Source organism: Rhinolophus sinicus, chromosome 17, assembly GCF_057876585.1.
Source record: "Rhinolophus sinicus isolate RSI-liver-muscle chromosome 17, RSI-T2T, whole genome shotgun sequence".
NCBI classification, from domain to species: domain Eukaryota; kingdom Metazoa; phylum Chordata; class Mammalia; order Chiroptera; family Rhinolophidae; genus Rhinolophus; species Rhinolophus sinicus.
Genome location: NC_142517.1, coordinates 212,965,001 through 212,977,599, shown reverse-complemented (window position 1 = coordinate 212,977,599; position 12,599 = coordinate 212,965,001). Strand labels below are relative to the sequence as shown.

Here is a 12,599-nt window from a genome sequence, read left to right as displayed (position 1 = left end):
ACACTGCCAGTCACAGATGTTCTCCTGAGCCTGACACCAAACGTGGGCCCCACGCTCCCCACGGGCAAGTGCACAGACTGCACAACCTGCTTCAGTCTTAGGGACCCGAATTCGTACTTGGTTTTGGGTTATGTCATGTGTGGTGACAGAGGCGCAAATGCTTGGTGACACGGCGCGCAGATCGTAACCAAACCAGTGATCCATGTGAAGGCCAATGACAGACCCCAAACTGGGGTGGGCTGTGTGTCCTCGGTCAGGTGTTTGCATGTGAGGGCGAGAGCCATGGGACGTCTCTCTGTTGGGGTGAGGATTAGGGACTCAGCCATCCTGGTCTGCCTTCGACTGAGGGGGTCCCTGGGACTTTCAGCGCTGCACCTGGGAAGGTTGTGGATAAAGCAGGAGTCACCTTTCTGGCCTATTTATTGCCTTTGTAATTACTGGTGATGAGATCAAAGATTAACAGGACAGTCTGAACTCCTTGCATGGGTTAAAATGGATAACAGCCTGGCCTTGGAAGTGAGACCCACAGGCGTCTGTGGGCTGCAGGCAGAGCTGGCTGCCTGGGCACCGGGGACATGGCTGAGGGCCACCGCCTTGCCCATGCAGGCCCGTGGGCAGCAGCCTCAGCTAAATGTGCTGCAAGACAAACGACACAGCTTTGGTGCTGGCCCCTGTGGGTCTGATCAAGGAGAGTGCTGACGGCATGGCAAACTCGTGTGAAAAGTTGAGTTTGGCTGAGGACATGTGGGGCCAAGGAAGCAGATTGTGGGGAGAGGCAGTCGGCCTTGGGCCTCTGCGTTTTTGTTGGGTGTCCCGAGAATGCCAGCCTCCATCTGCTTTCCCCGGACGTATCTTAGTGTCGTTTGTAGAGATCAGCCTGAGGGATGACGTGATGTGTTGTCCCCCTTGGGGATGGAGAGGGCAGGCTTGCTATGAAAGAGAGGGATTCCCTGGAGAAGGGTTTCCTGGAGGACGCAAGCCCACAGTGTAGGGAGCTCCGCCCGGGCCCCTCTGTGTTGCCCCATAGGACTTGGAGAGCCAGGGGCACCAGCACAGCCAGCATGTTTGTGCCACTTGCGGTGCCTGCTGTGTGAGAGACAGCCCCCTGTGTTTCTGACCCAGGCATCTCGGGTCTTCTGCCAGCACCTGTGAATCCGTGACAGGCTAACAGCTCTGGCTTGTAAGGAGGGTACCGTCAAATTGCAGACCTTGACAATTTTACATTAAGAACTATGAAATTGAATATAAAATGGAAAGTTTTCTAGAAAAACACAGCTTACCAAATGTGAGTAGAAATAGAAATGCTGATTTTTATAATCATTAAAGAAATTGAATCAATATTCAAAATTTTCCCACTAAGAGAGCTCTAGGTCTGGATGGCATCACCAGTGAGTTTTACCAAACATTCAAGAAATAACTCCAGAAATGCATCAACTCTTCTAAATGGAAGAATTCATGGTATGAGGTGAGTACAACCTCAATACTAAAATTAGACAAGGCAAGTACACGGGCGGACAATAACAGGCCAATCTCACTTATTTAAAAAGTTGCCAAAGTCCTAAATAAGTTATTAGCAAACAGAATCTAGGAATATGTAAATAGGATAAATAATTCATCGTTAACAAGTTGGATTTTTCTTAGGAATACAAGCTAGGCTTGACAGTAGAAGATCATTTAATTTAAATGACTGGTTTAACAGAGTAAAGGAGAAACTTATATAATCATCTTAAAAGGTATAGAGATGGCATTTAATAAAACTCAACATCCATTTTGATAAAAATTCTCAGAATACTAGGAATATAATCCGATAAAGGGTATCTTCAAAATAAATAAGAGCAAACTTCGCGTTTAATGATAACATACAGAGCACTTTCTTTCCGAGATTAGGAACAAGGCAAGAATGCTGATGACACCATTTCTACCTGACAGTTTACCGGAGACCTGACCAACACCGCACGGCAAGGAATGAATCAAAATTTAAAATGATTGGCAATAGAGAAACACAATTGTCATTGGCTGCATACAATAGGAATGTGAGTGTAGAAAATCCAAAAGGTCCCCAAATAATTTAGTAAAACTGATAAGAAGTTTGGTTTGGTTTTTAAATATAAAAATTAGAAAATGAAAAAAATTGATTGTGACTCTACATACCAACAATAAATAGAAAAGTAATTAAAGAAACGACACCATTTGCAAATGGCATAAAAAGCACCAAGTACTTAAGAATAAATCTAACAAGAGATGCCAAGACTTCTCTGCAGTCAGTTCTAAGACTTCCCTGAAAACACTGAAGACATACATGCTGGATAAATGTGGGGATGCGCTCTCTCCCGCCCCCACGCCTCTCCTCCCCCACCTGTGTACTCAGGACATCGCAACAGAAACCCCAACAGAGGTGCGTGCGAAGCCGATTCTAAATTTTATATGAAATGCAAAGCCAGGAATAGCCAGGACCCTTTTGAGAAGGACGAGATGGGAGGACTTGCTGTGACAGCCCCGCGATCTCTTATGATGCCACCATCAGCAGGATGATGGCACTCAGGCAGACGAGTAGGGGACGAAGCCGGGAGGTGACCCAGACGCAGCTGCGGGGCCCTGGGAGAGGGCTGCCTTTCAACAAGGTGGCTGCGGAGGTTCTGTTTTTCTTAAAACGGGGAGCCCATATACACATGACCTCGTGCCACACACAAAGCCTAACTCCAGTTGTGTTAGGCACCTCCGTGTGAGTGAGAGGACGACACGCAATGACCGTGTTGGACAGTGACGTGGGGGGCTAGAGTCATGACTTTGGAGGGGGGTGCTGTGCGGCAGGCACCCCAGGCTGCAGTGTCTAAGGTCAGCCGGGTGCCACCCCAGCCAGCCGTCCCCCGGCCGGGGTGCCCGCCACCCAAGCGTGTGCTGATGGCACCGGGACACGTGCGCACCAGAATTCTCATGAATGGCGTTGTTAAGAATAGTTTAAAACTAGGAACAGCCCTGAATGTCCACCAGTGAGACGGGAACAGCATGTCGGCTATTCATGAACCATACAGCAGTGAAGGAACACGCCAGGGAAGCAACCTAAACACAGCTGGGAGCGGAGGTGACACAGGCTTTCATGTGGAGGAAGTGAGGGGTATAAGGCAGGAAGGCAGGGAGTGCGGGTGCTGTCAGGAAGGGGCACGGCGGGGGCTTCTCGAGGGTTTGCCGACTTGGCTCTTTTGCTGCGCATTACGCAGCCTTGTCTGCATGTGTTCAGGAAAACAGAGTAAGGGTGAGAAGTCACAGATGGGAAAGGCGCCTGTGGATGGGAGGGCGGGCAGCATCGGGCAGGCGGGAGGCTGCAGTGGGGGCCCTGGGGCTGCCTGGGCTGCAGGCCACCTGTGGGGGGGGAACCTGCCTGCACTGCCCCTCCCTGCCCCCCTCCCCCGGCCCTGCTCTGGCTGCAGCCGGACCCAGGTTTCCTTCCTGCCTTTGAAGTGCAAGGCCAACTCTCAGGTGTGTTGGTGTGTGTGCTGTGTGCAGAGGCTCCTGCCGCCTGCTGCCTGCCTTTGGCCTCGTCCACCTCTCCTCTTTGGCCCCCCACGGGATGTGGGCCCAGAGCCCGGGGTCCAGGAAGGAAGCAGAACAAGCCAGCCCTGTTCCCTTGCCAGGGCCGGGCAGGGCCGGGACCACAGCGGAGAAGCGGCGGGGCCAGGCGGTGAGCAAGCGGGCTGCTGGCAGGCATCTCACCTGGACAGGGGCCTCCTCAGATGTCCTTCCCCAGCCCAGAATTCTGAAGGTCCAGTGTGGGTGGGGAGTGGGGAAGGCCCGGACCGACCAGAGGGCTGGCTGCATTGGACCCAGGCCAGCGAGCTGTGCTGGGGTCCCTCCTCCAGGGCCCAGCAAATCCTACTTCCCGCAAAATCGCAGTTTTGTTCTTAGTTGTCTACTGGCGTAGCAGGTTGTAAACCCAGGAGAAAGGCTTGGGCCTAGCCCTGCCGGAGGCCCGGTCACCACACACCCCCCAGATGAGTACAGCAGGTTTAATTCCATCCTTCCCTGCACAGGTGGGTCCCACCCCTGCTCCTCTCAGAATGTGACTGTGGGCCTGGTGTTGGGGTACAGGGTCTGGAATGTGCTGCCCATGCCAGCTGGCATGAGGGCCTGCGGCCAGCTGGGTGGACCCACCCAGACCAGCAAGACCCTCGCAGACCCAGGAGTGGAAGGCGCTGTGCTGGTGGGGACCCACAGCGCTTTTTGCTCTATAGCCCTGCAGCCCCCCAGCCCCTCCCTGTGGATCCCCAGGCCCAGGTCTCAGGATTAACTCTGGCCTGGGGTCACTTCTCTGGTGTGCACACACCTGCCGCTGAGAAAAACAAGGCTGCCACCTGGTGTCACAGCCTGTGGAACGAGTGCAGGGGACGGGGCGGCAGTGCAGCCTCCATGCCCACCTGCTCTCTCAGGCAGGGCGCAGGGGCCTCCTGTCAGTCCATGGAAGGGGTGTCGCTGTCAGCTGCCTGGACCGTGCCCTTGAGGAGGCCCCGAGGCCACATGCTACAGGAAGCTGCAGTGACTTTGTGAACCAAGGTGACCCTGGACCATGAAGGAGGCCCATTTTGACCTGGGGGCGGGGGCACGTCTGGCCAGCAGGTACCCAGGCTTTTCCTGCGAGATATGGCTGGCCTTCGCTGGTTCCGGAGAAAGCGCAGAGACTGCGCTGGTGGCATTTCCAACTTGGATAAAACCAGGAAAGAGCGGAAATGTCCTGGAGAGTCTCTGGGAGGTGACTTCCAGCCAAAGTGTGTGACGTGTGACTGACTGGTCCCTGAATGGGGGAGTTAGAGGGCTTGCTGGTGCCACCTTGCTGGGCGGAGGGGCCGTTCTGAGCAGGCGGCCTGGAAGGGAGCCAGGGACCTGGCGTACATGACCACAGCACCCCAGCTCTGCAAACATCAGAGCCAAAAGGGCGGGTCTTGGTTCCTGCTTTGACTTCTCTGCCAAAAATAAAACAATAAAGCCCCTGAGGCCTTTTATAAGCTTGTTTTGAAAAATGTAGGCATGTCTTTTATTTCCTGGCAGCTTTCTGGGTAATTAGGGTTCCTCCCACAAGCGCAGTTGGGGGCTGGAGTCCTGCTCACAGGGCAGCGAGTGGGCAGGGCCCCTGGGGCCCACAGGCAAGGTTGGTCTGAGCACCCAGCCTGGGAAGCAGCGGAGGCTGGCTCTTGGCTGGGCGCCCCGTGCCCACTCGTCCTGGGGGCACAGCACTTGGGGCTGCAGGAGGGGAGGCAGTGGCCGCCAGGGCCAACTTCCTGGGGGAGGGGCATGTGAGCTGGAGTCAGTGCCCAGTTGGCTGTGGGGGTGGGGAGTGAAGGAGGACTTCCCTGGAGGGTGGGAAAGCAGAAGCCTGGTGTTGGAGGACCAGCCCTTCCTTCCCTCCCAGGCCAAATCCTGTTGGGCTGTGGGCCTCGTGGTTGTACTTCCTGCTGTCCTGCTCTCCTGCCGTCTGCCGTCCAGGGCCTCCCTGAGGCCACCCCTTCATCTCCTGCAGGGTCTCATGGCACTGCCGGGAGCCCCCTCGAGCGAGCGGGGTGACCAAGCACCTGTCCCTCCCAGGTCCTGCCCCTTGCTCTCCACTGGAGCCTCTCCTTCCCTGCATGGACGGCTGCTCCTGCTTCCCTCTCCCTGGCAAAGCCATCTCAGCCAGGTGCCCCTGTCAGGCCAGAGCCCGGCCCCCATAGGCCCCTGGACCTGTGGGCAGCAGTCCCTGGTCCACAGCTCAGAGGACCCTCCTTTTGTCCAGCCTTCATCTCTGGGACCACCACAAAGTCCCACCTGATACATCCGGCTGCCCCCACATACCCAGGCCTCTCACTATGGGGACAGCGGCCGCTCCTGCAGGACCCAGCCCCATCCCAGGTCCCATCCCCAGCAGACCTCCAAGGTGGCCTGTGCCCGATGCCGCAGTGCCCAGAGCAGGCGGCAGGAAACGTTTGCTGCAGAATGTCTTCGAGGGCCCGGGGCTGTCACCCCGGACAAGCCCCTGGGCCAACTTGGAGGACAGTGTGGTCCTGACTGCCCCTCTGTGTGGAGGGTTCGGGGTCTGGGACCCAGGTCTGGACACTGTCCTGTTCCCACGCCTCCCACACTGGGCGCCCCGCCGAGCTTAGACACTGAGTCCCTGGCTGGGGAGCAGGGAAGCGGCCACATGCACACAGGCGGCTAACGAACGACTTGCCCGCGTCTCACAGAGCCAGTCTGTGGGTGTGAGGCACCCAGGCGGGGCCCCTGGAGGAGGTGGGGTGACACTAGGCGCGGCCACACCCAGCCCAGGAGCAGCAACACGCTGGGGTGCAGGGCTTCCAGCTCATCCCGTCCTGGGGCCCGCCATGGCCCACACCACTCCCGTCAATCACACAGGGCACCCTGTCCAGGCCAGCCCAGCACTGGGAGGCAAGGAACACTTGAGCCTGTAGGGTGAGGAGTGTCCAGGGTCACCCCGAACAGGAGGGCAGGCAGGACGGTGCCCTCGGGGGGGTAGCACTTCTCAGGAGGGGCCCTGGACAGGCACGAGGACACCTGCTTACAATGCTGATTCTGGGGCCCTTGCATGCTTGCAGATTCAGACACTCTGGGAAGGCCCAGGGGTCTGCATTTCTATCATACCTCCAGAGGACCCTGTAAGGGGTCACAGGCTGGGATCTGTGCTGGCGATGGGCAGCATCCTGGATGGCTGCCAGAGCTGACCCGGGCCAGGTGAGGGGCCCCTTCACCCCAGCGTTGGTGCAGACGAGATGCCCTCTGGACCAGGGGGCAGTGGGGAGATGTCGTGAGTCAGCACACTCGGGGAAAGGAAGGCTCAGGACCTGCACGGAGGGCGCAGGACAGGCCGTCAGATCCCGGGGACACTGAAACCACCACGTAGCCGACCAGAGATGGGTCAGAACAACACAGTATAGCCACAGGATGGAATATCACACAGTCACCAAAAGCATGTGTTTACAGATTTAAGGCACGGAAAAACGCTCACGGCACAACACTCGGAGAACTGTTGTAAGAACTTGTACGAAATGGCGAGTTTGCTTTGTGGGGCCCTAACTGCGCTGGAAAGCGTATCAGGGTGCATTTCACCCAAGTGTGAAAAGTGCTTATTTGGGGTGTGGAATTGTGGATGTGTCATCTCTACGATCAGAAGGGGAATGAGAAGCACTCCCTGAGCAGCTGCCAGGGGCCAGCGCCCTTCTAGCTGGGGCAGCACAGGGGACCAAGAGGACAGACATGATTTTAGTACTCGGAGCACACACAGCTGTGCCGCTCTCCCCTGGGCTCAGAGCAAGGGCTCAGGCAGGACTCAAAATGAGTGAGTGACTGAGTCCACAGAGGAGAACGCCCCAGGTTCCCACGGTGAGCTGTCTGGGAGGACAGTCGGGCAGGCTGGTCACTTCCAGTTAAGAAGTGCTGGCATCACAGTCACTAAGGGGTGGGGACAGCGCAGTCAGTCCCCATGGCCAGGCTTGCCTCCCAGGGAGGCGCACGGGGTCAGACCACCAGCCTCAAGGCCAGGGGCAGGTAAGGCCGAGAAGCAGAGGCCGAGACACAGGGTCCCAGGCCCGTCTGGCACTGCTGCCTTGGCCATCCTATGGACAGGCTCAAGGGGCAAGGCAGGAGCTGGAGCCAGTGCGCGGGGACGGTGGCCTGGCCCAGAGCCGTGACTGTGGGGGTGCGGGGAAGTGGGACATGTTCCCAAGGCATAGCTGCCGGCCCAGTGCTGGCTCCAACAACGTGGGGACGAGGACGGGCGGGAGGCACTAAAGAGGATCCCGGGCTGCCTGGACACCCTGGATGGTAAGGAGGCAGCTGGATCCGGGGGTCTGGAGGCCCCAGAGGAGCCCTCGGAGCCTCAGTTTCCTCACATGTACAGGGTGACTGTCTTTTCTATCCTCTGATGGGCCGACAGGGACGAGGTCCAGGCAGACGGGCCGGCCCCAGCTTGCGCGCCACACCAAGTAGCCAGATCACTCCAGCACCCTCCCCCACCCCTGGATCTCCTCCTTTCTGCTCTCCCTCCTCCCGGGGCACCAGCAGGAAAGGAACCTGCTGAGGAGGGGTGGCCCAGGAAGAGCAGGAAGGGCCTGGGCCACCCTGGGGCCTGGCCTGGGGCTCAGTGGACAGGGTCCTGTCTGCCCTCTGGGGCTGCAGCCCCTCCTCCCAGCTGGGTGCTCTTGTGTTTTGCTTGGGTGTTTGGTGAGTTCAGAAGAAGCAGAGCTGTGCTACCAGAGCCACCTGCCAGATGGCTGTTCTTGTGGGTCAGGGAGGGTTTCCCAGATGGCTTGGAGTTGGTGGCCAGAACAGCTGTGGCAGTGATGGCTGGACATGTGTCACAGGCATACTCAGATGGGGGCACTCTGCTGCACAAAGGGGAAACTGAGGCTCGCAGAGAAAACGACAGCTCCCCTGGGTGGTGATCTGGGAGAGGCAGGATAGGGACGGGGGCTTCAAGGTGGAAATGCAGGGAGCAGGTACGGGTGTGGAGCCCAGCCTCCTTGGCCAAACCTGCTGTCAACACTCCCCCCGTCTCTGAGTCCCACAGGCACCACTGCCCACCTCAACTCCCACTCAGGGCTCTACATTCTGGGACTGGCCCCAAAGTGTCCCAAAAGATAAGGAGGGTGAAGGTGGGTCAGAGCACCACGGGTGAAGGCAGCAGGGGCTGGAGCAGGCCCTGGGGGAATGGGTGGGGGGCACCCTGGGGGCACACCTTCTCTACCATCCCAACAGCTTAGTCTTGGATATGCGACCAACGGACACTGCACCCCTGTAACAGACTTATGGGCCCCCACACAGGGTGCCTGACACCTTCATGGACGTCACCCACCGAGCACACCCTTCCCCCAATGAAGGAACAGAGGCCACGAGGTGACACACTACCCAAGGCCACCAGCTGCGGCTCCCAGTGCCATAAATCAGGATGTTCCTTTGCATCCCCAAGTCCCCACTTTGGGTGGGGAAACGGGAGCCCCTTGCCATCATAGCCAGGCTCACTGCCTCTCAGTCCTCACGCCGCCCTGAGTGGACGTTCCACCATGGCCAGTCCTATGGGCCACGGCACGGCTGCTGTCTCCATGCAGCTGCCGTGTCAGCAGGCAAGTCCCCCTCAGCAGAGCTGCTGCTGTCCACGCCCACCAGCAGCACTGGTCCAGGTTGTGTAGGGCCTTAGTGATAAAATGATTCTCGACAGTTTCCAGAGCCTTACAGCTGACCACATACAGCTGCTCTGGCTTGAGAAGAAGCAAAATGATGGGTGCCGTTTCTAAAGGGGGGTCACCACACACCACAGGAGTGAGTCCTTGCTAGAGCAATAATCTGTGTGCTGTTTCTGATGGAGACTCAGAAAGCACTGATCTCTAGGGAGGGTCTCTTCTAACTTCCACGTGTGATATATGGGCCCTGTCAGAGGGCCAAGGCATCCATCCATCCATCCATTCCACCACCCACCATCCATCCATCCATCATCCATCAACCCATCTATCCATCCATCCACCATCCATCCATCCATTATCCATCAATCCATCTATCCATCCATCAACCATCCATCCATCCATCCATCCACCATCCATCCATCCATCCATCCATCCATCCATCCACCATCCACCATCCACCATCCATCCATCCCTCTACCCATCTATCGTCCATCCATCTATCCATCTATCCACCATCCATCCATCCATCCACCCACCCACCATTCATCCATCCATGATCCACCCATCCACACAACAAGCCTGCTCTTTGCCAAGCAATGGGGTGGGGACTGAAGGGGCAGAGGCCAGAGGGGCAGGGCCAGCCTGGAGAGGGGTATCACTCAGCTTGACACAGGCACCTGGGCTCAGGGCTGGCCCACGGTATGTCCTGCTGGACAAGGGTCAGAGCCAGGGGCATGTAAGAAAGTGTCCTCTCAGCCTGGGTGGGCATGGGAGGCACCTGTTTGGATCCACTTGCTTCAGAATAAATGCCTTCCCTTCTCTCCTTCAGCTGTGATTCCAGCAGCCTCCACACCCTGCCTCCTGTTCCCACCTTGACCACAGCTCTGTAGTTATTTCAGGCAAGATGTCCTGGGCATCGCTCCCTCAAGGATTCCATTGTCTTTCCCACTGAGTAGAGAGAAGGTGAAGGGGACTCACTATGTCCACATGGCAAGTGTTTTTCAGATGATATCTTTGTTTCAGGAAACAGCTCTCATGGAGATATATGTTTTGTTAGCAGCCAGAATGTTGGTTTCTGATGAAACCCTTTGTTTTGCCAGCAGATCTTCCCACTCTAGAGCTGTTTCTCCCGGTTGTTTTGGCAAGGGCAGATGTTTTTAGTGAGGCTGTGAAGAGGGCCAACCACTTTCATAATATTTTCACCTGTTACTGAGTGGGAAAGTTGAGCCTGGCACAGCTCCTAAGGGACATTCTGATGCAGTGTTGTGTTAAGAGCGTGCCAACGTGAGTTATCTCATTTCTAAGCTGCTAGGGCCTCCTCCAGCTCAGCAGACCCTGAACACAGCTCTGCCCTGCTCACCCCACACTTCCAGAAGTCAGTGCTGCCCCACCATCCAAATCCTGGTCCAGAGGGACTTTCAGCAGTGTGGTATCTACAGGGAGAATGGTCGTCTCCTCCCACCACCGTCGCAGAGCCAAATGCTGCCCCAAGGTTAGGAGGCCTCCCTGACGGGCACAGGAAAGGCCGTGCCCGGCTGTGGAGTTGTCGCAGTGATGGACGAGCGAATGGTGTTGGTGGCTGTGGTGGAAGGGGGTGGGGTGGCAGTACATGAACTGGCAAGGAGGACAGTAGTGCCACCCATGTGGATGGTGGTGGAGGTGGTGTTGAAGCTGGAGGGATGATGGAGGAGGTGACAGTGCTGGTGGGGGAGTTGGGAGTGCAGGGAGTGGTCCTGACAGGGAATGATGCTGTGGCCTGTGTGTGTGTGTGTGTGTGTGTGTGTGTGTGTGCGCTGATTGATGGTGGGTTGATGACACAGGGTGGTGGAGGTGATGGTGATGGTGCTGGAAGTGGCAGAGACCATGGTTGCTGTGATGTGGTGGGGGTGACAGTACATCAGGATGCCCAGCACCTTTCTAGTCTGGATTCAGGGCAAGTCCAGGGGCCACCAGGTGCCAGTGCACGGTGGCCCACCCACAGGAAATGCTGAATGCAGTGATGAGGCCCATTTCTTTCTCTCAGTGGCCCACTGAGAATTACTGACCCAGGGTCCCGCCCTGGGAGTGGTGGAGACAGAACTGGCATGTGCCTGCTGTCTGTGAAAGAACCAAGACGGGGCCAGGACTACCCCACCGCGATGCGGACCAGCCACCGGTCAGATGCGCTCAGTGCACGCTGTCCAAGCTCCAGTCCGGCCAGGCCAGGGCAGAGGCCGGGACAGACGCCGGGACAGGAGCGCGCCGCGCTCCAGTCGCCAAGGTGGCCCTGCTGCCGCTCGCACCCCCACCCGGCCCGCCTCTCATGCGCGCCGCTGTCCGGCCTTGGCCGCAAGGGAGGCAGCGCTGTCCTCATTCCACCTCTGGCCGCCGTGGTGCCAAGCTGCTGCTGGCGGCGGCAGGAGTCAGGGCGGCGGGCGCGCAGCGGCGGGGGCGCAGCGCCCTCCGCGGCTCGGGGTACTCACGTAGAGTCCGGAGTGCTCGGTGCCGAAGAACGGGAAGGGCACGGAGAGTGGCTGCAGCCCTGAGCCGCCGTCGTCTTGCTTGAGAGTGACGGCGTCGCCGCGCTCCGCGCCGAACGGGTAGAAGTCGCCCAGGGCCACCGCGCCTCGCACTCCGCGCGCGCCGAGTCCCAGGGCCGCGGCCAAGAGCAGAGCCCAGGCGGCGCCGGGCTGCATCGCCGGCGGTGGGCGGTGGGGATAGAGCGGGACGGAGCGGGCACAGAGCGGGGACAGATCTGGACAGAGCGGGGACAGAGCGGGGACGTAGAGGGGACGGAGCAGGGAGAACGGGGACAAGCGGGGACTCAGCAGGGACAGAACGGGCCTTTGCGGTCCACGCGGGCTGAGGCCGCGGTCGGGAATGGCCAGCAGTGCCGGGCTGTGTGAGGGCAGCGCGGCCGCGCCCTCGGTGGCTCCGCGCCCCTTGCCCGCGCGCTCGGCTGGGCCGCGCTCTGGTGGCAGCTCCGCGGAGGAAGGCGCCGGGCGGGACCGTGATCGGGGATGGCCCCGCCCCTGGGGCCGCGATTTAAATATCTAGCGGGGTGGCCACACGGGCCGGGCCGGGGCCAGGGCGGGGCCATGCAAATAAAGCGGCTCTTAAAGCGCCAGGCGCGCTGGAGCACGCGGGTGCCCTGTGTCCCTTCCCCTGGCGCTCAGGGCGCATTTCGGCCCCGCGCGTCTTGGAAGCCCAGCCTGCGGCCCCCGCGTCCCCCGGAGCTCCCCTGGCCAGGGCATTAGCTAGATGAGGGCTTCGCGGGCGCGCCTCCTGCGGTGGGGGCCGTCCTCCTCCTCCGTGAGTCCCCTGCCACCAGTGGTACCCACCGAGCAGTTCTGGGACAGACCTTAAGGCAGTCGGTGCCTCTTTAGGTTGCTGCCTGGCCAGAGGACCCGGTCACCCCCTGCCAGAGTGTCACCAGTGGGGGGCTATCCTGGCTGAGAAGTG

The 12,599-nt window shown here is 58.7% G+C and overlaps 1 protein-coding gene across 16 annotated transcripts in view; it reads right to left on the bottom strand.

The window, feature by feature from the left end:
- SNED1 (sushi, nidogen and EGF like domains 1) overlaps window positions 1-12,389 on the bottom strand; it is a 75,594-nt gene extending 63,205 nt beyond the window's left edge. For 4 of the 16 annotated variants that reach the window (XM_074316323.2, XM_074316315.2, XM_074316312.2 and 1 more), the window contains exon 1: window positions 11,621-12,384. In XM_074316323.2, coding sequence (XP_074172424.2) covers window positions 11,621-11,833 — 213 coding nt within the window. In that variant the 5' untranslated portion in view covers window positions 11,834-12,384. Of the gene's footprint in view, window positions 1-11,620 lie in introns of all 16 variants that reach the window. The other 12 variants (XR_016019756.1, XM_088794234.1, XM_074316383.2 and 9 more) reach the window with 8 other exon arrangements.
- Window positions 12,390-12,599: the final 210 nt, after the last annotated feature.